Source organism: Pelophylax lessonae (assembly GCF_965119305.1).
Source record: "Pelophylax lessonae genome assembly, chromosome: 6".
Taxonomy (NCBI): Eukaryota; Metazoa; Chordata; class Amphibia; order Anura; family Ranidae; genus Pelophylax; species Pelophylax lessonae.
In genome coordinates this window covers 78,645,315-78,672,901 of record NC_138773.1, presented here as the reverse complement: position 1 = coordinate 78,672,901, position 27,587 = coordinate 78,645,315, and the positions used below count along the sequence as shown (strand labels likewise).

At 42.7% G+C, this 27,587-nt stretch overlaps 1 protein-coding gene across 1 annotated transcript in view; it reads right to left on the bottom strand.

The window, feature by feature from the left end:
- Window positions 1-26,781, bottom strand: part of SCNN1B (sodium channel epithelial 1 subunit beta) — a 148,507-nt gene extending 121,726 nt beyond the window's left edge. Inside the window, exon 1 of the mRNA XM_082260268.1 lies at window positions 26,691-26,781. Coding sequence (XP_082116394.1) covers window positions 26,691-26,726 — 36 coding nt within the window. The 5' untranslated portion in view covers window positions 26,727-26,781. The remainder of the gene's footprint in view (window positions 1-26,690) is intronic.
- Between the last annotated feature and the right edge of the window lie 806 nt (window positions 26,782-27,587).

Genomic DNA, 27,587 nt, shown 5'->3' with positions numbered 1-27,587 from the left:
TCAGCAGTTTGCAGCCTTGTTTACTCCCGAACAAGATGTCTGCGTTGATGAGTCCCTGATAAAGTTTACTGGCCGCCTTGCTATGAAACAGTACCTCCCCAGCAAGCGTGCCAGATACGGGGAAAAACTGTATAAGCTGTGTGACAGGGCCACAGGCTATAGAGTTAGTTTCCGTGTCTACGAGGGAAAAGATAGCTCTGTGGAGCCCCCCGACTGCCCAGACTACAAAGGGAGCAGCGGTAAGGTAGTTTGGGACTTGGTGTCACCCTTATTCGGAAAGGGGTACCACTTGTACGTGGACAATTTTTAATCAAGCGTGCCACTTTTTAGACACCTCTTTCAATTGCAAATTGGCGCTTATGGCACCGTGTGATCTAATCGCCGGGGCTTCCCCCAACGGCTAGTAAATGCCCCACTGAGTCCGGGGGAGAGAGCCTGCTTGAGGTGCGATGAATTGCATGCAGTGAAGTGGAGGGACAAACGGAACGTTTTCGTTCTGTCCTCCATTCACCCAGACACGGCAGTCGAAATTACTATGGTCACCAATGTTGTTGTTGAGAAGCCCCTCTGTGTCCACGACTATAACCGTAAAATGGGAGGGGTGGACTACAACGACCAGATGATGGGACCATACTTAAATGCCCGTAAGGCCAGACTCTTGTACAAAAAAGTGTCTATATACCTATTTCAATTGGCTATTTACAACGCTTTTGTCTCATACAAAGCTTCTGCCGGAACATTATCCTTCTTTCAATTCCAAGAAGATATAATCAGAGCCCTTCTGTATCCAGCTGGTGCTCCTGCTCAACTTCCCCAACCAGATGCAGTGAGCTGGCTGCATGAGAGGCATTTTCCGGAATTCCTCCCAAGTTCCCCTACCCAAAGATACCCCCCAAAAAAATGCTGTGTCTGCAGCAAGCGCGGATTTAGGCGTGACACCCGTAATTATTTCCTGACTGTCATGACCGACCTGGTCTTTGCCACGGTGACTGTTTCCGTCGCTGCCAAACTAGTGGATTATTAGCGTAGGGTACAGCACGGCACAGTTTAGGGCACATTTACACAGGGTCTCAAAAGATGTTCGATGGCTATCGTCATTTTGAGAGACCCTAACCTGCAACCTGGAACTCTAACGTTGAAGAAAAAAAGTGTAAAAAAAATACATAAAAATATAAAATAAAAAAGCCCAAAATAGTTGTCGTTTAAGTTATTTTTATGTTCTTCTACACTTCCTACTGTACTTTTACTGTATTTTGTTTGTTTTTTATTCTTTTGTTAACCTGTTTCTCTTGCAGGTACCTGTCGGCTGCCTCACTGATTTTATATATTCTGACACAAACAGCGTTTGCACTCAGCATATATGGATACCTCTGATGGCAGCAGCTGTGGTAGGTTGATTTCACCACTGCAGTTAAAATACCTTTAGGTATACGTGGAATATTGTCATGTATGCCCACCATTAAATCAGTGGGTTTGGTTGTTGGGAGGTTAATGGTGTGTAATTCTACACAATATTCCTGTAGTGATTTCTGTTAGGTTCTCTTTTTTTTCGTTCAGCCCACAGGCTGCAAGAAAAAAATAAAAAACCTACACTATATGCCAAACAAGGACAAGCAATGAACTGGTACGTTGCTGGACTTTGGGTGGTTATACCAGGATGATGCCTGCAGATTTAGGCATCACCTTGTTATCATTTTTTACAGCCAGTGGTCGGCTTACATGTAAAAGCAATCCTAGCGGATAATTGGCCGCTAGACTGCTTTTACATGCAGTGGGAGGGGACTCCCCCCCTCCCGCCGCCTTCCGTGGTTTTTCTCGGGCTCTCCTGTCCCACCGGTTAACCCAAGAGTGCAGCCGGTGGTTCAATTATCTAACCATAGAGCTGATTGGAGATGAGAATTGCTCCAATCATCTCTATGGCCTAAGATACCGGAAGCTACGAGCATTTCATGACTTCTGTTTCGCCAGAAATAAACAGCACCATTGGGAAATTGGGAAAGCATTTTATCACACCAATTTTGGTGTGGTCAGATGCGTTAAGGTCAGATGAGAGATCTAGAGTCTAAAAGACCCCAATTTTTTAAAAAAAGAGTACCTGTCACTACAGATTGCTATCATAGGGGAAATTGAATTCACTGTGATAACAATAAAAATGATTAAAAAAAAAATGAATGGTGTCAAAATAACATAAAAAAGCAAAAAAAAAAAAAAATCAAGCCCCCCCTGTCCCCCCGTGCTTGCGCGTAAATGCTCACACAAGCGTTGGTCTCGTGTCATATGTAAACCGCAATTGCACCATGCATGTGAGGAATCGCCGCGAACGGCAGGTCGAGTGCAGTAATTCTTGCAGTAGAACTCCTCTGTAAGTCCAAAGTGGTAACCTGTAAAGACTTTTAAAGGCTTTTAAAACCGTACGTAGTTTGTTGCCGCTGCACGGGCGTGCACAATTTTTTAAGCATGTCATGTTTGGTGTCTATGTACTCGGAATAAGATCATCTTTTCAATTTTACCAAACAATTAGGAATTATATAGTGTATTTCTGCATTAAATATAAAAAAGTGTTTTTTTTTACGCAAAAATTGAGTTTGGAAAATCTGTACGCAAATACCGTGTGACAAAAAAAAATTGCAACATCCACCATTTTGTTCTGTAGGGCCTCTGCTTTAAAAAAAATCTATAATGTTTGGGGGTTCAAAGTAATTTTCTTGTAAAAAAAAAGGTATTTTTTCATGTAAACAAAAAGTCACAGAAAAGGCTTGGTCTTCAAGTGGTTAGAAGAGTGGGTGATGTGTGGCTAAGATTGAGCATAAAATGCAAGGACTGTTCAAACATCCCCCAAATGACCCCTTTTCGGAAAGAAGACACCCAAAGCTATTTGCTGAGTGGCATATTGAGTCCATGGAGTATTTTATATTTTGCCCTAAGTTTCAGGAAAATGACATTTTGTTTTTTTTGTTTTGTTTTTTTTTACAGAAAGTTGTCACTAAATGATATATTGCTCACGCATGCCATGGGTATATGTGAAATGACACCCCAAAATACATTCTGCTGCTTTTCCTGAGTACAGGGATACTACATGTGTGAGACTTGTGGGGAGCCTAGCTGTGCACGAGACCCTGAAAACCAATCCCCACCTTCAGGTTTTCTAATGGCGTAAATTGTGTATTTTACCTCTGCACTACCTGTCACAGTTTCAGAGGCCCTGAGATTTCAAGATAGCACAAACCCCCCCCCCCTCCCCCCAAATGACCCCATTTTGCAAAGTAGACACTCTAAGCTATTTGCTGAGAGGCATAGTGAGTCCATGGAATATTTTATATTTTGCCACAAGTTTCGGGAAAATTATTATTTCTTTTTTTTGTTTGTTTTTTTTTTTTCACAAAGTTGTCACTAAATGATATATTGCTCACACATGCCATGGGTATATGTTAAATGACATGCCGAAATACATTCTACTGCTTCTCCTGAGTACAGGGATACCCCATGTGTAAGACTTTTTGGCAGTCTAGCCGCGTACAGGACCCCGAAACCAATCCCCACCTTCAGGCTTTCTAAGGGCGTAAATTGTTGATTTTACTCCTTACTATCTATCACACTTTTGAAGGCCATGAAATGCCAAGATGGCACACCCCCCCCCCCCCCCCCAAAATGACCCCATTTTGCGAAGTAGACACTTCAAGCTATTTGCTGAGAGGCATGGTGAGTATTTTGCAGCTCTCATTTTTTGGGGAAAATGAAGAAAAACAGGAAAATGCATTTTTTTCCTTTTTTTTTCAATTTCCAAAACTTTGTGATAAAAAGTGAGATCTGCAAAACACTCAACATGCCTCTCTGCAAATAGCTTAGGGAGTCTACTTCCTGAAAAGGGGTCATTTGGGATGGGGGGGTTGTGCTGTCTTGGCATTTGGCCTCCGAAACTGTGATAGGTAGTCAGGAGTGAAATCAACAATTTACGGCCTTGGAAAGCCTGAAAGTGGTGATTGGTTTTCGGGGTCCTGTACTCGGCTACACTGCAAAAAAGTCTCACACATGGGATATCCCTGTTACATAGTTACATAGTTAGTGAGGTTGAAAAAAGACATCGGTCCATTCAGTTCAACCTATGATGTGTGCGTGTGTGTTTGCTGTTAACCGTACATTGTATACCCCTGTATGTTGTGGTTTTTAAGGTGCCCATCTAATTTTGAAACTATCGATGCTCTCTGCTGATATGACTGTTTGCGGAAGAGAATTCCACATCCTTACTGTTCTGACAGTAAAGAACCCCCTACATACTTTAGAGTTAAACCGCCTTTCCTCTAGTTTTAGTGAATGGCCACGTGTCTTATTCCCTTTCTCTGAATTGTTTGTTCCTTATGCTAGGGTCGCCAGTACAGTATTTGTACATTGATATCATATCCCCCCTCAATTGTCTCTCCTCCAGAGAGAATAAGTTCAGTGCTTGTAGTCTTTCCTCATAGCTGATGTCCTCCATTCCCCTAATTATTTTTGTTGCCACTTTCCAGTTCCAGCACATCCTTCCTGAGGACCGGTGCCCAGAACTGGACAGCATACTCCAGATGTGGCCAGACCAGAGTCTTGTAGGGAGGGAGAATAATCTCTTTATTTCTGGAGTGAATCCCCTTTTTATACATCCCATATTCTGTTGGCTTTGCTTGCAGCGGCTTGACATTGCATGCCACTTCCAAGCCTGTTGTCTACCAGTACCCCCAGGTCCTTTTCCATCTTAGATTCACCCAGAGGTTTCCCCCCCAGTGAGTAGCTTGCTTTCTGGTTTCTGGCATCCAAGTGCATTACTTTACATTTTTCAACATTAAACCTCATCTGCCATGTAGTTGCCCACCCCATTATTTTGTTCAGGCCCGCTTGTAAGGTTTCCACATCCTGAATAGAAGATATTGGCATGCTTAGTTTAGTATCATCCGCAAATACTGAGATTGTACTAGATATCCCCTCCTCTAGATCATTTATGAATAAATTAAACAGGATTGGCCCCAGGACAGAACCCTGGGGGACCCCACTTTCCTCACCCGCCCAATCCGAGTACTCCCCATTAATCACCACTCTTTGCACTCTCTCCTGGAGCCAGTTCTCTATCCAGGTACTAACCCTTATGGTCCATACCTACCTCCCTTAGTTTGAACAGTAAGCGTTTGTGGGGAACGGTGTCAAAGGCCTTTGCAAAGTCCAGATACACCACATCCACAGGCCTACCTTTATCTAGGTGGCAGCTCACTTCATCGTAGAAGGTTAATAGATTGGTTTGGCAAGAACGATTTTTCATGAATCCATGCTGATTACTACTAATAATACCGTTTTCATTACTAAAGTCTTGTATGTGGTCCCTTAACATCCCCTCCAAAATCTTGCAGACTACCGATGTTAGGCTGACCGGCCTATAGTTACCCGGGATATATCTTGGCCCTCTTTTTAAATATTGGTACCACGTTGGCTTTTTTCCAATCAGCTGGCACCATACCCGTCTGTAAACTGTCCTTAAAAATCATGAATAATGGTCTGGCAATCACCTGGCTGAGCTCTTTAAGAACCCTCGCGTGCAAGCCATCCGGTCCCGTTGATTTATTTATGTTAAGTTTCTCTAGTTTAGTTCTAAGTCTATCTTCTGTTAGCCAATGTGGTACTTCCTGAGGTGTGCTATTTAGTTTGGCCTTACAAGCTGGGTTAGTGTAGCCTCCCGATTCTTTTGTGAAGACTGAAGAGAAGAAATGATTTAACACTACCGCCTTTTCCCTGTCCTCTGTGGCCAAATCTCCCTTGTCGTCTTTTATGGGGCCAATGTGTTCTGGCCTCGCTTTCTTACTGTTTTTATACTTAAAGAATTATTTTTACTCTCTTCCGCTATATGTCTCTCGTGTTCTATTTTAGCCGCCCTGATTTCGTCTTTACATTTCTTATTACACTCTTTGTAATGCCTGAATGCTGCCAATGACCCCTCAGTCTTGTATTTTTTGAAGGCCTTTTCTTTAGCATTAACATGCATTTTTAAGTTGGAGTTTAGCCACCCAGGGTTTAGTTTTGCCTTTTTAAATTTATTTCCCTTTGTAATGCACTGGTCAATCCCTTTGTTTAGTATGCTCTTGAAGCACTCCCATTTTTCCTCCGTGTTCTTTGTTCCCAGGGTTCTATCCCATTTGATATTTTCTAGCAGAGAGCGCAGTTTTGGGAAATTGGCTCTTTTGAAATTCAGTGTTCTTATATTACCCATATGTTTCCTATTACTATGATTAATACTGAAACTAATTGACCTATGGTCACTGTTTCCTAAGTTGCCCCGTATCTCTATATCCATGAGCAGGTCTGTATTGTTGGTAATCAGTAGGTCAAGTACCGCATTGTTTCTTGTCGGTGCATTTACCATCTGACCCATGAAATTGTCCTGCAAAACATTTAGGAACTGCCGAGCCTTGGCTGAGTGTGCGGTTCCTTCTGCCCAGTCTATATCTGGATAATTAAAGTCCCCCATTATAATGAAATTTCCCATCCTTGCTGCCAATCCTACCTGTACTCAGGAGAAACAGCAGAATGTATTTTGGGTTGTCATTTCACATATACCCATGGCATGTGTGAGCAATATATCATTTAGTGACAACTTTGTGTAAAAAAACAAAAAAAAAATAATATATTCCCGGAACTTGTGGAAAAATATAAAATATTCCATGGACTCACCATGCCTCTCAGCAAATAGTTTGGGGTGTCTACTTTGCAAAATGGGGTAATTTGGGGGGGGGGGTTGTGCTATCTTGACATTTTAGGGCCTCCGAAACTGTGACAGGTAGTGCGGAGGTGAAATGCACTTTACGCCATTAGAAATCTGAAAGTGGTGATTGGTTTTCGGGGTCCTGTAAACAGCTAGGCTCCCAAAAAGTCTCACACATGTGGTATCCCTGTACTCAAGAGAAGCAGCAGAATGTATTTTGGGGTGTCATTCCACATATACCCATAGCATGTGTGAGCAATTTATCTTTTAGTGACAGCTTTGTGTTAAAAAAAAATAAAAAAAAATATAATTTTCCCGAAACTTGTGGCAAAATATAAAATATTCCATGGACTCACCATGCCTCTCAGCAGATAGCTTGGGGTGTCTACTTTTCAAAATGGGGTCATTTGGGGAGGTTTTGTGCTATCTTGAAATTTCGGGCCTCCCAAACTGTGACAGGTAGTGCGGTGGTGAAATGCACAATTTACGCCATTAGAAAACCTGAAAGTGGTGATTGATTTTCGGGGTCCCGTACACAGCTAGGCTCACAAAAAGTCTCACACATGTGGTATCCCCATACTCAGGAGAAGTAGCAGAATGTATTTTGGGGTGTCATTCCACATATACCCATGTCATGTGTGAGAAGTGTATCTTTTAGTGACAACTTTGTGTTAAAAAAAATTTAAAAAAAATAAAATTTTTCCAAAACTTGTGGCAAAATATAAAATATTCCATGGACTCACCATGTCTCTCAGAAAACAGCTTGGGGTGTCTACTTTCCAAAATTGGGTCATTTGGGGGGGTTTTGTGGTATTTTGACATTTCGGGGCCTCCTAAACCGTTATAGGTAGTGAGAAAATGCAATAAAAAATGAACGACCTTTGAAATTCTGATGGTGGGGATTGATTTTCGGGGTCCCATACACAGCTAGGCTCCCACAAAGTCTCACATATATGGTATCCCTGTACTCAGGAGAAGCAGCAGAATATATTTTGGGGTGTAATTACACATATACCCATGGCATGCGTGAGCAAATATAATTTCAATGACAACTTTGTGTAAAAAAAAAAAAACTTTTTTTAGTCATTTTTCAAACACCTGTGACAAAAAAATGAAATATTAAATGAGCTCAACATGCCTCTCAGGACATTCCTTAGGATGTCTACTTTCCAAAAAGTGGTAATTTGGGGGGGGGGGGGTTGTACTGCCCTGCCATTTTAGCACTTCATGAAATGAGATAGGCAGTCAGAAATTAAAGCTGCGTAAATTCCAGTATTTACACCATAGTTTGTAGACGCTATAACTTTTGCGCAAACCAATAAAAATACGCTCATTGAATTTTTTTTGTCAAAGACATGTAGCTTAATACATTTTGGCCAAAATATATGACATAAATTGAGTATATTGGATATTTTTTAAAAGACAAAGTTGAAAATGTAATTTTTTCTCAAAATTTTCGCTCTTTTTTTATTAATATCGCAAAAAATAAAAAGCGCAGAGGTGATAAAATACCACCAAAAGAAAGCTCTGTTTGTGGGAAAAAAAGGACGTAAATTTTGTTTGGGTACAGCATTGCATGACCGCGCAATTTTCAGTTAAAGTTGCACAGTGCTGAGTTGAAAAAAGTGGCCTGGACATTAACCTACCTGGCGGTATGATTCTTTTGGATTTTAGGTGCTGAAAGCGGTACCATTATTTTGCATGTAATTCTTGTGAATGAGCAGCCCAAACCAACTGTATACATTTATTATATATATGTATACATATATTATTTATACATATATTATATATATATATATATATATATATATAATGTATACAGTTGGTTTGGGCTGCTCATTCACAAGAATTACGTATATATATATGTATATATTTACATAAAAAGTACAGTAAAATTGCAGGAAAGGGCACTGGGGGGCAATGTAATGTGAATTTCTTTTATTTTGAATGGTATCAGTGTGTTTGGTGTGTTTTACATTTGAATTTGCCGCCGGTTCCACTCCCCTGCGAACGTCATGTCGCCGGAGACGGAAGCCGGGGCTCGCAGACGATCGGGAGGAAGCTCCGCCGCCGCATACCGCCCGCATTCTTCGCTGGATCCCGGAGAAAAGGTAAGTAAAACCTCTACCAGGATCCAGCGATCTTCCTAACGGTACCCTGAGTGTGGCTCGGGGTTACCGCTTTTGGCTCTAAAATTTAACCCCGAGTCACGCTCGGGAATACCGCTAGGAAGGTTAAGCAGGAAAATCCTCCGGTGTTAAAGTGGTTAAAGTTTATGTAAACCAAAACAATGAACTTCTCTTTTTACTCCCTTCCTTCAGAATACAAAAATGATGTAGCAAAAACAAAAAATATTGAAAAAGTACAAAAATAAATAAAAGTCCAAACTTCCGATGATCAATAGTCCAGTAAACAGTGTCAATTTGCTGTCCCCTCAAAAAAACTCAACACACAGCCATTAATGTCTAAACCGCTGGCAACAAAAGTGAGTAGACCCCTAAGTGAAAATGTCCAAATTGGGCCCAAAGTGTCAATATTTTGTGTGGCCACCATTATTTTCCAGCACTGCCTTAACCCTCTTGGGCATAGAGTTCACCAGAGCTTCACAGGCTACCACTGGAGTCCTCACGGAACTGGTGGAGGTTAGAGACCTTGCGCTCCTCCAACTTCCGTTTGAGGATGCCCCATAGATGCTCAATAGGGTTTAGGTCTGGAGACATGCTTGACCAGTTCATCACCTTTACCCTCAGGTTTTTTAGAAGGCAGTGGTCGTCTTGGAGGTGTGTTTGGGGTCGTTATCATGTTGGAATACTGCCCTGTGGTTCAGTCTCTGAAGGGAGGGGATTATGCTCTGCTTCAGTATGTCACAGTACATGTTGGCATTCATGGTTCCCTCAATGAACTGTAGCTCCCCAGTGCCGGAAGCACTCATGCAGCCCCAGACCATGACACTCCCACCACCATGCTTGACTGTAGGCAAGACACACTTGTCTTTGCACTCCTCACCTGGTTGCCGCCACACACGCTTGACACCATCTGAACCAAATACGTTTATCTTGGTCTCATTAGACCACAGGACATGGTTCCAATAATCCATGTCTTTAGTCTGCTTGTCTTCAGCAAAATGTTTGCGGGCTTTCTTGTGCATCATTTTTAGAAGAGGCTTCCTTCTGGGACAACAGCTATGCAGACCAATTTGATGCAGTATGCAGCGTATGGTCTGAGCACTGACAGGCTGACCCCCCCCCCCCCCCCACCCCTTCAACCTCTGCAGCAATGCTGGCAGCACTCATATGTCTATTTCCCAAAGACAACTCAACATAGCTTCCTCTTATTTACGAAGGTTAGTAATGATAGTTTACTTAGCTTATTGACTGATGTGAAGCTCTGGTGACTTCAAACATCTATTTATATGACAGCAAATATATTTCTTATTTTTCTTGCACGTAATTGGGTATTCTTTGCAAAATTAACTTTACTTAGCTTCACCTCATTCAGGAAGCTAAGTGCAAATTCACTTTGCAATGTGACCATCTTTAGTCCTTTGATAAATCAAATTCAAAGAAATCTCCAATGTTTATTTGCTGCATGCTTATTCCAGGTCATTGACTTATAATTAATGTCAACAGGCCAGTAAACTAGTATTTTAGGCAATGGGACAGTGACAACAGCCTCTCCCACAATGTTTGTACTTTAAAGGATTGATTAGTAAATAAATTGGCCCTAACATCTCTTAAAAACACCCACAGATTGCAATGAACTTGATTTACTAATGTAGTAAAGAGTTTTCACTTTGCATATTGAAGCTTCACTTAGCTTAGTGAAGTTAGTAAAGTTAGTAAAGTAAAGGGTTTTTTACTTTTTTGCGCACACAGGATTGAATGATTAAAGTCAGCACAGCTTCATCTCATTAACTAAGACTCTGTTCACATACTGGTCTCTTGGATCACGGGCAGAATCCCAAATTATTGCAAATCATGGGATGCCCGTGCGATTCCTGTGACTCACAATGGCACCCCAAATGCGGCACTATTTCACCGCGATTGTCGCCTGACGAATCATGGTAAAATCACACAAAAAGAATCGCTGGATGCCTGTCGCCCAAAGAAAGTACAAGAACTTCTACAAGAAGTCACGGAAATCACACGGGCGTCCAGCAATTTGCAATGATTCGGGATCGCGGGCAGAATAGCGGCGATTCTCCCCATGATCTGAGATGCCAGTATGTGAACGGAGCCTAAGCTAAGACAAAATTAATTGTGCAAAGTGAAAGTTCCATTAGCTTAGTAAATGAGGTGAAAATGTGCATAAAATTTGGAGGTGAACACTGTTATACCTTATTTGCTAAGCTAATGGAATTTTTACTTTGTTAAAGTGTATGTCAGGGCAAAAAAAAAAAAAAAAAACACATGCTGTACATTTCTGCAATACATGTACATTTTCCAGTGTATTATCCCTGCAAGTACAGCAAAACACCTGATAACCTGCCAGAAATGCACAATGCTTTGAAATACTGTTGTGAGCTGAAAAAAAACAGCTCTTTTGTTCAGTGAGTGGTGTCAGCCCTGCCCAATGTCTTTTGCTAAAATATTTCAAGTGGTTCTAAAGGCAGAAGGTTTTTTTATCCTAATGCATTGTATGCATTAAAGTGTTACTAAACCCATTACCCTGCTTTTAATATATGGTCTCCCACAATACACAGAACATGGAAATGCAATACTTTTAGTAAATATAAATGGATACATACCTTTTCTAATCAGCAGTATATAACAGTCTTGTGACTTCTATCATTTCCTGATTAAGCTTGGCCTGTCTTGGCCCTGTGCTGATCTCATGGACTCTCCCAAGAAAAAAAGAAACTCTCTAGCAATACACACCAAACTGAGCATATGCAACCTGACTCTAAAGGCTCTGTCTTATCTGGATCTGTTATGGAGTTAGTGAAAGTAGAGGAGGATCTGTGCATACAGGATCAAGCAGCCTTTTTACACAATGCAGAAGATTACCCCTTAGGTTCCACAGTGAGTATAACAAGCATGCTTTACTGCATATACAGACTGAAGACCTAATACTTACCTGAGCCCCATTTCAAACCAGCGATTTTGCACTAGAGACTTGGCTGTCCAGGACTCTCCCTCCTGATTGGCTAAGACACAGTAGCGGGTGTCATTGGCTCCTGGTGCTGTCAATCAAAGTCAGTGAGCCAATGAGGAGATAGAGGGGTCGGGCCGAGCTGTGGCTTTGTGTCTGAATGGACACACAGAGCAATGGCTCGGCTTGGGTGCCCCCATAGCAAGCTGTTTGTTGTGGGGGCACTTGGCGGGGGGGCAGGAGCGCCGGCGGGGGACCTGAGAAGAAGAGGATCGGGGCTGCTCTGTGCAAAACCATTACACAGAGCGGGTAAAGACCCTTTCACGCTTGTACAACCTGAAAGTTGAGCGACTTTGACGTGACTTGAAGCAATGCCTGTGTAATCTGTGGACCTCAAGTGACATCAAAGTCGGACCAAAGTAGTGCAGGGACTACATTGAAGTCGCACAGATATGAATGGTACTAAAAAAAAAACAAGACTTTAGCGGAGTTCCACCCTAAAATACATTTTTGAACTAAAAATACCCCTAGGACAGTCAGGGCTAGTGCATTTAAACAACGATAGCCTCTGAACTGTCCCCTGTTTAGGTTAACTGTAAGAAGAAAAACTTACCTTGAAAATTTCTTGTCTAGCGCTGCCATCTGCGTTGTGGGCAGCTGAACCCGTAGGTCCCTCTTCATGTCCTCTTCCGTGATGTCGGAATCCCAGAATGCCCTGCTTGTCACTTCCGGTGCAGGCACGTCTTCCCGCAGCTGGTTCTGCGCATGCCCAGAAGCTGTTCTAATTGATTCAGCAGGGAATGACGCGCCTGAACCGGAAGTGACGAGTGACACCGGTGCAGGCGCATTGACTCTTAGGATTGATGACGCTCATCTCCCAGGAGTCAATGCAAAGGAGGAAGTGACGTCAGGGGCCGTGGCCGCAGAGGGAGGAAGTGGAAGGAAGGTAAGTTAATTTTCAGAAAAAATAAGGTAAGTGAAACAAAAAAAAATAATAACTATCCAATCCTTTTTCAGGTTGTTTTAAGCTAACGGAAGGTGCAAAGTTGTAAAATAGGGTGGAACTCCGCTTTAACCACTCCCACTCTCAGATCTCTACAACACAAAGGCGAATCATTGGCTAATCCATGATAAGAGGGCTTAACACAGGAAGTCTGCACAGGATAGCTTCAATATCCTTTTTTTTTTTTGATCATCTTTATTTTTGCAGTTATCAAACAGATATAACGAAACACATCCAATGGTATAGTTAACAGATTAAAAGGAAGCAAATATAAAGAGTGTATGGTTAGGGTTTACTTACACTTTAAGTGAACAGCATCTACACCTTTGGTAAATGAAGCCCAAAGCCTGCCTTGCAGTACCAGTAATGTCACAATGACGTTTTCCCATTTTCCCCATCCCTCTTGTAACAGGTGAATTCTCAGAATTCAACAGTTCCTGAACTCGTAAAAATGGTTTTCTTACACAAACTCAACCATGGACTCTATCCCTTATAATCTGTACATTTTTTTGTTATTTTTATTTGTTTTTTATTATTATTTCTCTGACTGTTTTGTAAAGCTGAAAGTTTTACAGTTTACAGCTATTTGTTTCAAAGATACAGAGAAACTTTTAAACCTTGATAGCAATAAACCGTTACAAGAATTGCACGCTTTGTTGACAAAAATTTAAGATAAAACAACTGTAACTGAACAGTTCCCCACAAAGCGCAGTAACGAATGTTATGTTGTCAAAACATTTATAGGACATGCATGCGTGTTAAAGGTGGTTATAGCGAGCAGATAAGCAACTGGTAAAAATCAACCTGTTTTTCCTGCAAGTCATAAAGACTCTTTTTCAAGTCTATGTTAGCCAATAAAAAAAAAAAATATATATATATATATATATATATATATATATATATATATATATACAGAGGCGTAACTAGAGCCTTCAGGGCCCCGATGCAAGAAACCATGAAGGGCCCCCCCAGATCCCTGGCCGGGGCCCTTCCCTTCAAGCCCAGGGCTCTTCCCACTAATCCTGGGGCTCTTTACTCTCGTTGCATGGCCTTTTATTACGGTCCTGCAGCAGGATCCTTTCACAAGTTCTGCAGTGGGCTCCCTTCCTGCAATCTTTGGGCCTCCCCACAGTGGTGCAATGCCAGGGCCCGGTCGCAAGTGTGACTTTTGCAATCCTGGAAGTTCACCCACTGGTTTGCTACTGGGCCCCCTGGAGCATGGGGCCCGGTAGCAATCGCAACCCCTGCAACCCCTGTAGTTACGCCCCTGTATATATATATATATATAGCTGCAAGAAAATGTATGTGAACCCTTTGGAATGATATGGATTTCTACACAAATTGGTCATAAAATGTGATCTGATCATCATCTAAGTCAAAAACAATAGACAATTACAGTCTGCTTAAACTAATAACACATAAAGAATGAAATGTTGCCATGTTTTTATTAAACACACCATGTAAACATTCACAGTGCAGGTGGAAAAAGTATGTGAACCCCTAGACTAATGACATCTCCAAGAGCTAATTGTGAGATGTCAGCCAACTGGAGTCCAATCAATGAGATGAGATTGGAGGTGTTGGTTACAGCTGCTCTGCCCTATAAAAAACACACACCAGTTCTGGGTTTGCTTTTCACAAGAAGCATTGCCTGATGTAAATGATGCCTCGCACAAACGAGCTCTCAGAAGACCTACGATTAAGAATTGTTGACTTGCATAAATCTGGAAAGGGTTATAAAAGTATCTCCAAAAGCCTTGCTGTTCATCAGTCCACGGTAAGACAAATTGTCTATAAATGGAGAAAGTTCAGCACTGCTGCTTCTCTCCCTAGGAGTGGCCGTCCTGTAAAGATGACTGCAAGAGCACAGCGCAGACTGCTCAATGAGGTGAAGAAGAATCCTAGAGTGTCAGCTAAAGACTTACAAAAGTCACTGGCAAATGCTAACATCCCTGTTAGCGAATCTACAATACGTAAAACACTAAACAAGAATGGATTTCATAGGAGGATACCACAGAGGAAGCCTCTGCTGTCCAAACAAAACATTGCTGCACATTTACAGTTTGCACAAGAGCACCTGGATGTTCCACGGCAGTACTGGCAAAATATTCTGTGGACAGATGAAACCAAAGTTGAGTTGCTTGGAAGAAACACACAAATCTATGTGTGGCGAAAAAGAGGCACAGCACACCAACATCAAAACCTCATCCCAACTGTGAAGTATGGTGGTGGGGGCATCATGGTTTGGGGCTACTTTGCTGCGTCAGGGCCTTGACGGATTGCTATCATCGAAGGAAAAATGAATTCCCAAGTTTATCAAGACATTTTGCAGGAGAACTTAAGGCCATCTGTCTACCAGCTGAAGCTCAACAGAAGATGGGTGTTGCAACAGGACAATGACCAAAAGCATAGAAGTAAATCAACAACAGAATGGCTTAAACAGAAGAAAATACGCCTTCTGAAGTGGCCCAGTCAGAGTCCTGACCTCAACCCGACTGAGATTCTGTGGCATGACCTCAAGAAAGCGATTCACACGAGACATCCCAAGAATATTGCTGAACTGAAACAGTTCTGTAAAGAGGAATGGTCAAGAATTACTCCTGACCGTTGTGCACATCTGATCTGCAACTACAGGAAACGTTTGGTTGAAGTTATTGCTGCCAAAGGAGGTTCAACCAGTTATTAAATCCAAGGGTTCACATACTTTTTCCACCTGCACTGTGAATGTTTACATGGTGTGTTCAATAAAAACATGGCAACATTTCATTCTTTATGTGTTATTAGTTTAGGCAGACTGTGATTGTCTATTGTTGTGACTTAGATGATGATGATTGGATCACATTTTATGACCAATTTGTACAGAAATCCATATTATTCCAAAGGGTTCACATACTTTTTCTTGCAGCTGTATATATATATATATATATATATATATATATATATATATATATATACATATACACACACACATACAGTATCCCACAAAAGTGAGTACACCCCTCACATTTTTGTAAATATTTTATTATACCTTTTCATGTGACAACACTGAAGAAATGACACTTTGCTACAATGTAAAGTAGTGAGTGTACAGCTTGGATAACAGTGTAAATTTGCTGTCCCCTCAAAATAACTCAACACACAGCCATTAATATCTAAACCGCTGGCAACAAAAGTGAGTACACCCCTAAGTGAAAGTGTCCAAATTGGGCATTTTCCCTCCCCGGTGTCATGACTCCTTAGTGTTACAAGGTCTCGGTGTGAATGAGGATCAGGTGTGTTAAATATGGTGTTATCGCTCTCACTCTCTCATACTGGTCACTGGAAGTTCAACATGGAATCTCATGGCAAAGAACTCTCTAAGGATCTAAAAAAAAGATTTGGTGTCTACATAAAGATGGCCTAGGATATAAGAAGATTGCCAAGACACTGAAACTGAGCTGCGGCACAATGGCCAAGACCATACAGTGGTTTAACAGGACAGGTTCCACTCAGAACAGGCCTCGCCATGGTTGACCAAAGAAGTTGACCACACCTGCTCAGCGTCAAATCCAGAGGTTGTCTTTGGGAAATAGACGTTTGAGTGCTGCCAGAATTCCTGCAGAGGTGGAAGGGGTGGGGGGTCAGCCTGTCAGTGCTCAGACCATATGCCGCACACTGCATCAAATTGGTCTGCATGGCTGTTGTCCCAGAAGGAAGCCGCTTCTAAAGACGATGCACAAGAAAGCCCGCAAACAGTTTGCTGAAGACAAGCAGACCGAGGACATGGATTACTGGAACCATGTCCTGTGGTCTTATGAGACCAAGATAAACTTATTGGATCAGATGGTGTCAAGCGTGTGTGGTGGCAACCAGGTGAGGAGTACAAAGACAATTGTGTCTTGCCTACAGTCAAGCATGGTGGTGGGAGTGTCATGGTCTGGGGCTGTATTAGTGCTGCCAGCACTGGGGAGCTACAGTTCATTGAGGGAACCATGAATGCCAACATGCACTGTGACATAGTGAAGATCCCCTCCTTTCAGGAACTGGGCCGCAGGCCAGTATTCCAACATGATTCCAAACACACCTCCAAGATGACCACTGCCTTGCTAAAGAAGCTGAGGGTAAAGGTGATGGACTGGCCAAGCATGTCTCCAGACCTGAACCCCATTGAGCATCTGTGGGGCATCCTCAAACGGAAGGTAGAGGAGCACAAGGTCTCTAACATCCACCAGCTCCATGATGTCGTCATGGAGGAGTGGAAGAGGACTCCAGTGGCAACCTCTAAAGCTCTGGTGAACTCCATGCCCAAGAGGGTTAAGGCAGTGCTGGAGAATAATGGTGGCCAAACAAAATATTGACACTTTGGGCCCAATTTGGACATTTTAACTTAGGGGTATACTCACTTTTCTTGCCAGAGGTTTAGACATTAATGGCTGTGTGTTGAGTCATTTTGAGGGGACAGCAAATTTACACTGTTATACAAGCTGTACACTCACTACTTTACATTGTAGCAAAGTGTCATTTCTTCAGTGTTGTCACATGATTAGATAGATTCACTAGATTAGATGGATAGAAAGCCATAACTAGTGTGCCTAACCTTGTTAAAAAAGTTAAATATACTGTTAGGAAAACAAACTGCCTTAATGGCTAAAGAATATGCAATTTTTGTTCAGCCTGTCTTGTAATCCAGATACCCCTGCCAGACACCATAGCCAACATGATAACTCCACTTTTCTTTTCTTTTATACCAAATATTATTTGCAAATGTTTTCATTATGAATTCAAACATACAACATGTCAAACAAAATTTCACAAAATCGCATGCTTTCCCGACCCGCATGTAAAACATGCTGCTTATTAGCAGATGGGCGGGGTGCCATTAATTCCTAATGGTGCCCCTATGCATCAGCAAGACACCTGAAGTTCTTTGCAGCAAAATTTTAATAAAAAGGGTCAGAGACTTCTTTACCTGAATTTCTGTGAGTAGGGCAGCCCATTGAAATGAATGGCCTACCCGACCTGCGGAACACGGGTTGCACAAGTGTGAACCTAGCCTTAGAGGTTAAATACAATTACAAAGAAGTCAAATACAGCTCAAGATCATTTAACATTCAATAAAAAGGATGCATAGTTATACAGCCTGTAGAGTACACGTATTTAATCCATGTACTCAGACACTCGAAGGGTTGAGACCATAGGGCAGCTGTTCTTACATTAGTAAAGTTAAATATTTTATGTCTAGCATTAATAAGAAGTACATTTTGTGAATGCTATACACTTGCACAGCATATCTGTCTCTAACAGCCAGATAACAGGAAACGTAAACTCACCACACTATCTCATTTCGGATGCTATGCTTAGTGTGGTCAGTTTACTACCAGGGAGATGAGAGCTGCAGGATCAACCAGGTAATAGAGAAGCACTGAAGGCTCAAATGCACAGATTGGCAGCACTGGTGGGCACTGATAGGCAGCATTGGTGGGCACTTGTAGGCAGCGCTGGTGGGCACTGTTGGGACTGCAATGGTGGGTACTGTTGGGACTGCACTGATAATCAGGATACTGATAATCAGTGCCCTGATTATCAGTGTAGATGTCTGAAGTCTGTTATCGGCTCTCTTCTCCTCTCCTCGTGCTGTCAGCATGAGGAAAGGAATGCCAATAACCGGGTTGTGTTTACATCATGATCAGCTGTCATTGGACACAGCTGATCACATAGTAAAGGGCTGCTGTGATTGGCCCTTCACCCTTATCTGTGATCACCAGTTGTGGGGCACGCGGGCAGCACAATCACAGGAGGACATCCATGGGCGCCCTCCCGGCAATGTAAACCCACACTGTAGCTGTCTTTTGGCTAAAGAGCGGGTGGGAAGAGGTTAATAGGTCTGGGATTCCATTCAAACATCAGGTCTGGATACAATTTTAATGGCTTTCAATAAAACATAGTTGACTCCATGGGGTTGATTTACTAAAGGAAAATAGGCTGTGCACTTTGCAAAGTGCAGTTCCCCTCTGCAAGTGCAGTTGCTCCAGAGCTTAGTAAATGAGGTAAGGCTTCACTTTATAAAGAATACCCAATCACGTGCAAGGAAAATAAAAAAAAAAAAAATAGCATTTTTACTTGCATATGACTGGATGATGGAAGTCAGCAGAGTTTCTGCTCATTTACTAAACTCTAGAGTAGTAGGCAACCTTCTAGAGGTGGAGTTCCACCTGAACAACATGGGAGAAGTCAGAGATCACTGGGCACAGTGTCGCCTCCTCACACCTGATTAATACGTCCAGTTGCCATACTACCGAATTGCATGGCAATCATGGGTTTAAATCAGGTGGTGAGGAGGCAACATATCTCCTCCTCACCACCTGTCAATCACACTTTTCAGAGAAGCAGCCATGCCTGTTGCACTTATGAATGAGCCCTTAGTTCCAATTGGCAGCAGCATCGTTAGGGCTCATTCACACGTAAAAGTTGGTGCTTTTGGTGAGCGCTACTGCCTGCCAATCGTGACCCATTCAAGTAAAGGGGGGCCACTCTGCAAGCACCCCACAACTGCATGCTTCTGCGGGGTCCAAGGGGTTAAAGCAGGTGGTGAGAAAGCAGCACAATGCTGCATGCTTTAACCCCTTGTTGGCTGTACTGCACAAGGGTGCTCGCCACTTGAATAGGCCTTGCTTGGCAGGTGCTACACCCACCAACCATGACAGGGTGTATAACTCCTGCTGCGGCTGCAACATGTGTACACCCCTGGCCATGCAGCTTAAAGGGGTGTGGTTGGTAAAAATATGTCTTAACTGTGGGGTTTTACCGCCGCCCCCCCCCCCCCCAAAAACTGCAAATGTAAATTAACCCTTAGTATTCTGAGCCCTCTATAAGGCTGCATTCACACTGAGGTGCTGCGACTTTCCTGGGTTAGCCGAGCTTTGCCATAGGCTTCTACTATATCCCACAGGTGTGGTGCACTTTGAAAGCGCACCAAAACTCTTGCATTGAAAAACTGCACCAAACCCACAGGATATAATAAAAGTCTATGGCTAAGCACAACAAACCTACAGAAAAGCTGCATGTACAACGCACGGCACCCACGGTCTGGGTAAACTGCAGCAAATCAGTGTGAAAGCAGCCCTATACTATTATGCCCAGTGTATTGCTTCACACTGACCTGAAGATCTCTTCTTACCTGCTGCTGGCACCACTCTGAAAACCACTAGCCGGGATAAGAGATGGAGTGAAGTTGTTATTACTCTGTATGGGACAGGAGCTGGCACTACAGAGGAGACATGGGCTTATGCAACTCTTGTTCCCTACTACAGCTTTAAAATAAGTCCCTCTGCATTCCACTCTGATGCATTGGGATGGCAGGTCAACAAGCCCAGACTGCGATCTACCAGTAACCTGGCCGTGATCTACTGGTATTTTTCCCTTTAGTAAATCAACCCCAATAATGGCAAGATAGAATGTTACATAGTTACATAGTTAGTCAGGTTGAAAAAAAAACACAAGTCCATCTGGCTCAACCAATAAAAAACAGTAAAGAAAACCCAACCATACAATCCGATATACACAATCCTAGACCCGCAGTTGATCCAGAGGAAGGCGAAAAAACCCCAGCAAAGCATGATCCAATTTGCCACAGCAGGGGAAAAAAATTCCTTCCTGATCCCCTGAGAGGCAATCGGATATTCCCTGGATCAACTTTACCTATAAATATTAGTACCCAGTTGTATTATGTACACCCAGGAAAGAATCCAGGCCTTTTTAAAGCAATCTAGTGAGATAGCCAGAACCACCTCTGGAGGGAGTCTATTCCACATTTTCACAGCTCTTACGTTGAAGAAACCTTTCCGTATTTGGAGATCAAATCGGTTTTCACCTAGACATAAAGAGTACCCCCTTGTCTTCTGTGTTGACCTTAAAGTAAATAACTCAACACCAAGTTCACTATATGGACCCCTTATGTATTTATACATGTTGATCATATCTTCCCTTAATCTCCTCTTCACAAGAGGGAATAAATTCAGTTCCTCTAATCTTTGTTCATAGCTGAGCTCCTCCATGCCTCTTATCAGTTTGGTTGCCCTTCTCTGCACTTCCTCCAGTTCCTCAATATCCTTTTTAAGAACTGGTGCCCAAAACTGAACTGCATATTCTAGATGAGGTCTTACTAATGATTTGTACAGGGGCAAAATTATATCTCTCTCTCTGGAGTCCATACCTCTGTTAATACAAGAAAGGACTTTGCTTGCTTTGGACACCACAGCTTGGCATTGCATGCTATTATTAAGCTTAGGATCTACCAGAACATCCAGATCCTTCTCCGCTATGGATTCCCCCAGTTGTACTCCCCCTAGTATGTATGATGCATGCATATTCTTAGCTCCCAAGTGCATAACTTTACATTTATCAACATTAAACCTCATTTGCCACATATTTGCCCAATGAAACAGTGCATTGAGGTCAGCTTGTAAGTTGGAGACATCCTGTAAGGAACTTATTCCACTGCAAAGCTTGGTGTCATCTGCAAATACTGAAATGGTACTTTTAATCCCAGACCCAGGGCCTGTGCTTCCACTAGGCAAACTAGGCAGTCGCCTAGGGCACATTGCCACCTAGGGGCGCAGCCATGAGTCGGCACTCTCTCTCCATCATGAATGATCCTTGTGAGCCAAGGGGAGGGGCAGCCGTGGGGGAGGAAGAAGGGGCAGTGGAAGATGCCAGGTGTCTTGGGCAGTGCGGAACTACCAGGCCCTGGTTTTCCACCACTGTTAGGGGGCCCAAAGAGGCAGGAAGTGAGTCCACCAGCGTGCTGCCTGAATGATGATCCTCTTCGGCTGGAGCTGAGCGGCCTTAACCCCGGGCAGGAAGTGACTCTCTGCACTGGAAAACAATTGATACCAAAGTATCTACCCCCAGTGGGTTTTAGGGCAGCACAGTGAATAGTAAGTGAATGAAAAAATATGATAAAAATATATTTTATTGACAAATTACATATACAGACATTAAAACCCCAACAAGGGGAAACATGGGGGCTCCAATAACTTCAATATCTATTGATCTCAATGACTCATAACGTGACATGACATAATAACATGATGGTATATCACTTCAACCCCAGAACGAATGCTGGGGGTGCTCTGTGGTCCAGGAGAGGAGTGTCCTGGGAGAAGGAATCAGCAGGATCACAGTGAGGGAGGGCAGAGTGCGGGCCACTCTCTTCATACCGCCCAGTGAGTGTGCCCAGAACAGGGGATCGGGGTCCCTGGGTGTTACATGGAGCATCCCTGGTATGAAAGGGAATGGGGGTCATCAGGTGTGCCATGGGGAATCAGAGTCACCAGGTGTGACATGGGGGATAGGGGTCACTGGGTGTAACCGGGGTTCGGGGTCACCAGGTGAGCCATGAGGAAATGGGATCCCTGGGTGTGCCATGGGGGAATTGGGTCCCCAGATGTGACACAGAGAAACATTAGGGTCCCCAGGTGTGACATGGATAAACATCAGGGTCCCCAGGTGTGACATGGAGGAACATCAGGGTCTGACATACAGGAACATTGGGGTCACTGGGTATGACAGCATTACATGGAGGAACACGGGGTCCCTGCGTGTGACATGGAGGAACATTGGGGTCAGTGGGTATCACAGCATGACATGGAGGAATATTGGGGTACCAGGGTGTGACATGGAAAAACATCAGGGTCCCTGGGTGTGACATGGAGGGACATCAGGATCCCCGGGTGTGACATGGAGGAATATGCGGGTCACTAGGTATGAGAGCATAACATGGAGGAAGCATTAGATCAGGGTCACTGGATATGACATAGAGGAGTTTTTAACCATTTCCCTTTTTTTTTCTTTTTTTGAGGGGGGGGGCGCAAGTAGCTGGTCTTGCCTAGGGCGTAAAATAGTCTAGCACCGGCCCTGCCCAGACCCTATATCATTTATAAAGATATTAAAAAGTAAGGGTCCCAGCACTGAACCTTGGGGTACACCACTGATAACTTTAGACCATTCAGAGTAAGAATCATTAACCACTACTCTCTGAATTCTATCTTTTAGACAATTTTCTATCCATTTACAAACTGATCTTTCCAAGCCTGTAGACTTTACCTTACACATTAGCCGTGTGTGGGGAACTGTGTCAAACGCTTTTGCAAAATCCAAGTATACTACATCCACAGACACCCCTGTGTCCAAGGTTTTACTTACCTCCTCATAAAAAGAAATCAGGTTTGTTTGACAACTTCTGTCTTTCATGAATCCATGCTGTCTGTTGCTTAAAATATTTTTTTCCAGAAAGAACTCATCTATGTGGTCTATTAAACTCTCCAGTATCTTCCGGACTATAGAAGATAAACTAACAGGTCTATAGTTACTTGCCAAAGACTTTGATTTCTTTTTAAATATAGGCACCACATTGGCCCTACGCCAATCCAGTGGTACTATTCCAGTCCTTAACTAGTCCCTAAAAATTAGAAACAAAGGCTTTGAAATTACAGACCTCAATTCTTTTAGGATGGGTGGGTGAATGCCACTTTATCCACCCTTATTCTGTCTAAATATTTCTGGACCATATCACTTTTGAACCATTGTGGATAATTTGGGGCTGTGTCAGTGCCAGTGCCATCCTCATTATGGTCATGGGCTCCCCCATGCTTCTTTGTAAACACAGAGCTGAAGAAAGTATTTAATAAATGTGCCTTCTTTTTGTCCCCAGTTACCCACTCCTGATTATTTTGTAAAAGGCCTACATGCTCAGACCTAACCTTTTTACTATTATTATATTTAAGATTTTTTTGGGGTTTGTCCTACTATTTTTTGCAATCTGTCATTCATTTTCAATTTTTGCGTCCTGGATTTCCTTTTCCCATATTTTGTTATATTCTTTATAACAATTAAACAATGATAGTGTTCCTTTATTTTTATATTTTTAAGAGCTCTTTTTTTATTATTTACAGCTTTTCTAACTTTGGCCATGAGCCACATAGGTTTTATTTTTAGCCTTTTAAACATATTGCCCATGGGAATATACTGTGCAGTGAGTTTGCATACAGTCTTTTTGAAAAATTCCCATTTCTGTTTGGTGCTCATGAATGCCAATATTCCCTCCCAGTCTAAATCCTGGAAAGCAGCCCTCATCCTTGGAAAATTTGCTCTCTTAAAGTTAAGTGTTTTTATATTTCCTGTATGCGTTTTTTGCTTACAGCTAACATTAAATGAAATTATATTATGGTCACTGATACCCAGATGTTCTTTTATATGAACATTATTAATAATTTCTGCATGGTTTGAGATTACCAGGTCCTACAGAGCATCATTTCTAGCAGGGGCCTCAATAAACTGCACCATAAAATTGTCTTGTAATAGGTTTATACATTTTTGCCCTTTAACTGTTCCAGCAGTGCCATTACTCCAGTCAATGTTTGGGTAGTTAAAACCCCACATTATTATCACTGTCCCAGCCCTTGCAGCCCTTTCTATCTGTGCCAGGAGCTGAATCTCCACCTCCTCATTAATACTGAGAGGTCTATAACAAACTCCAATGATAATCTTTGTATTACGCACACCCATGTACATTTCCATCCATACTGCTTAAGACTCAGCACACTCTCCATCAACTAGGTCCTCTTTCACACTCAGTTTGAGATGACTTCTCACATAGACAGACACCACCACCCCTCCGTATTATCCTGTCTTTCCAAAAGAGAGCATAGCCAGGAATATTAATAGCCAAGTCATGTGAAGAATGAAGCCAAGATTCAGCATGTTGTGACAAAAGTTTTTTCTATGAACGTTCAAACGAAAATCGAACCACAGTATCAAAAGACTGTCAAACTTCAGTGCTCACTCTGTTGAAGATAGTATTTTTTAGCGATTCTGCTCTCCTTGAGCGGGGAAACTCTAAAACACTTTTTTTCTGTTTTTAATTAAATGAAAATGTCTTTAAATGTTATAGATGTAAATGTCATGCTACTGCTGAATACCTCTATGATTATCAGTTTCCAGAAAAAAAAAACTTAAAGAGGAAGTAAAGCTTCCTCTGTAACTTGTACCTATAGGTAAGCCTATGATAAGGCTTACCTACAGGTACTGTAAATATCTCCTAAATATGCACCGTTTAGGAGATATGTACTTTCCATGCAGCCAGTGACATCACAGGTGCATGCGCTCTGAAGGAACGGCCGACCGTCCCGTTCCTTCAGAGCCCTGTGCCGTAAATGGCGGCTTAAACGCGCATGCATAGGAGTAACGTCATTGCGGCTCCAGCCAATCAGATGGGCGGAGGACGCAAACCCACAAAGAAGACAAGTGACCATGTCGGCCATGTAAGCGGTGTGCGGGCGCAACTGCGGGGGCTTCATTCTAAGGTAAGTATTTCATAATGAGCTAATATGCGATGCATTTTAGCTTATTATGCCTTTGTCTTTCAGGTTTTTATTTTTTTAATTTTGTTTTTTGGAGGTTTACCTCCTCTTTAAAGGATAATTTCAGACAAAACTTAACGCTAAACCTGCTCTGTGCCACATTCTAAAGCTAATCTATTTAACCCTGTAAAGAAAAAAATTGCTGTACTTAACTTTTCTGCATCTGATCCGGTCCGGTCTCCAACGACGGAAGCTGTGTGCAGGAGAGGACCGACAATGGCTGTGAAATGAATGGAAAGTGGGGTCACCCATAGACTTACTATGGGGCTTCCGTTGTCGAGTGCCTCTCTTGCACCTGCCTCCATGCTGAAGCCACCACTGACAACGCAGCAAGGGACCGGATCAGCTGCAGGCACAGAGCAGGTTTTGCCTGGACTTATTTTTTAATTCAGCTAAACATGCATGAGACTTAAAATTGGCACAGACATTAGATAATATTAATATTATTATTATTATTATTATAAAAGATTTTTATAGCGCCAACAGTTTACACAGTGCCAGGGCTTTTTTTCAGCGGGAGCGCAGGGGAACGCAGTTGTGGCACCTCCAGCACTGAATGTATGTAATGGCAAGGAGTGCTGAGGTGGACTGGAGGGTCTAGTCATGCCGGTCATTAATGGATCTATTGTCACTGGGGGTCTATTGTTGCAGGGGGTCTATTGTTGCTGGGGGGGCTAAATCTCATGTTGCTTGGGGGTCAGTTGTTGCTGGGAGTGATCTGCTGTTGAGGGAGGGGTCTATTATTGATGACTGCTGGAGAGTCAATTGATAGTGGCTGTGGGGAGATTTTTGTTGCTGCCGGGGGTCTGTTTTTTTTTTTTTTTGGTATTTTGTTGCAAGTGGTCCATTGTTGCTGGGGGGTAACTACAGTTGCTGGGGGTCCATTGTTCCTGGCTGCAGGGGATCTATTTTACTGCTTTTCTTGTTATCATTAACAAATCCCATACAAATGGCTTAGAACCACAAATGTTACTTGGTTCTGCATTCTCTAAAAGGGGCGGTACTGGGAGGTGGGTAAGGATGGAACCAAGGAATGGTGCCCGGAGGTGGTCAGGGGTGGAGACAAGGGGTGATTTGGAAAGGGGGAGTACCTGCTCCTATTCTCTGAGAAAAAAAACCCTGCACAGCGCTTTACAAAGTAAAGGGGGACAGTACGATTACAATACAGTTCAATACGGAAGGAATATGAGGGCCCTGCTCATGGAGCTTACAATTTAAAGGGAGGGCTTACAGTCTTTCTAAGCAATACTGGTCTAATAGCAAGGAAACAACAGCAGTCAGTCAACTGAGGTTTACACCTGCTTTTACCAGATTCTTTACAAGCGAAAGACTTGCTGTTGATCTGCATACCATAGCTTTGGGTCTTTGCAGCAAAAGGGTTGCAATATATTGTCCCATATTCATTTACTTAATTACAATTTATGACTCTCAGATACTGAAATAACTTTGAACTACCAAAAGCACAAATAAAAGTGGTTACCTCAGAGTGACGAGATATGTTACTAGTGATGGTCATTGTGATCTACGATGATGATTAAAGGAAGCAGGTAATCTGTTGAACATAGGCTAAGCTGCAATATAAAAGAACATAAAGCACATACAGATTTAGTAACTTTAGCAGTTGAAAAGTATAAGTGCAGAAAAACAACATTTATCCTTAACCACGTACCTGTATATACTTCATTACCAGACTATGTTTCTATTTTTAGTGCTGTGATAGTTTTGCTGACAATTACTCGGTCATGCAACACTGTACACAAATTATTATTATTTTTTTTTTTATAGATAGGGGTTGATTTACTAAAACTGGAGAGTGCAGAATTTGGGACAGCTGTGCATAGAAACCAATCAGCTTGTAACTTCAGCTTGTTCAATTAAGCTTTGAAAAAAAAAATGGAATTTAACAATACAAACCCCTATATACTGTGATAAATGGATAAAAGATTGTGGTTCTGATTCAAAGTAGGGCGACTGGCGTAAATGTGGGAGACCCTGTTTAACCGCTTGCCGACTGCTCACAGTATATTTACTAGGTCTACGTCGCTCGCCTGTGAGGCTCTGGGGAGCGAGCGCGCGCCCGCGGAGGCGCGCTCCCGCTCCCGCGCGGTCACGGACCCCCCCCCGCGCGTGTGACCAGCGGACCCGATGTCCGCCGGTCACTCGGCGATCGGCGGGGGAGAGGGAGAATGTCAGGCAGCTTGTGTAAACAAGCCACCTGTCATTCTCCTCACTGTAAAGACACTGATCACACGGATCTAGTATGTAGATCCGTTGATCAGTGTCCTTACAGCTCAAGCCACATCCAATCACAGTAGAAAGCACGCCCCTAGGGATACACACAGCCCCTCCCTCCCAAATAAAGTTAACCCCTTCACTA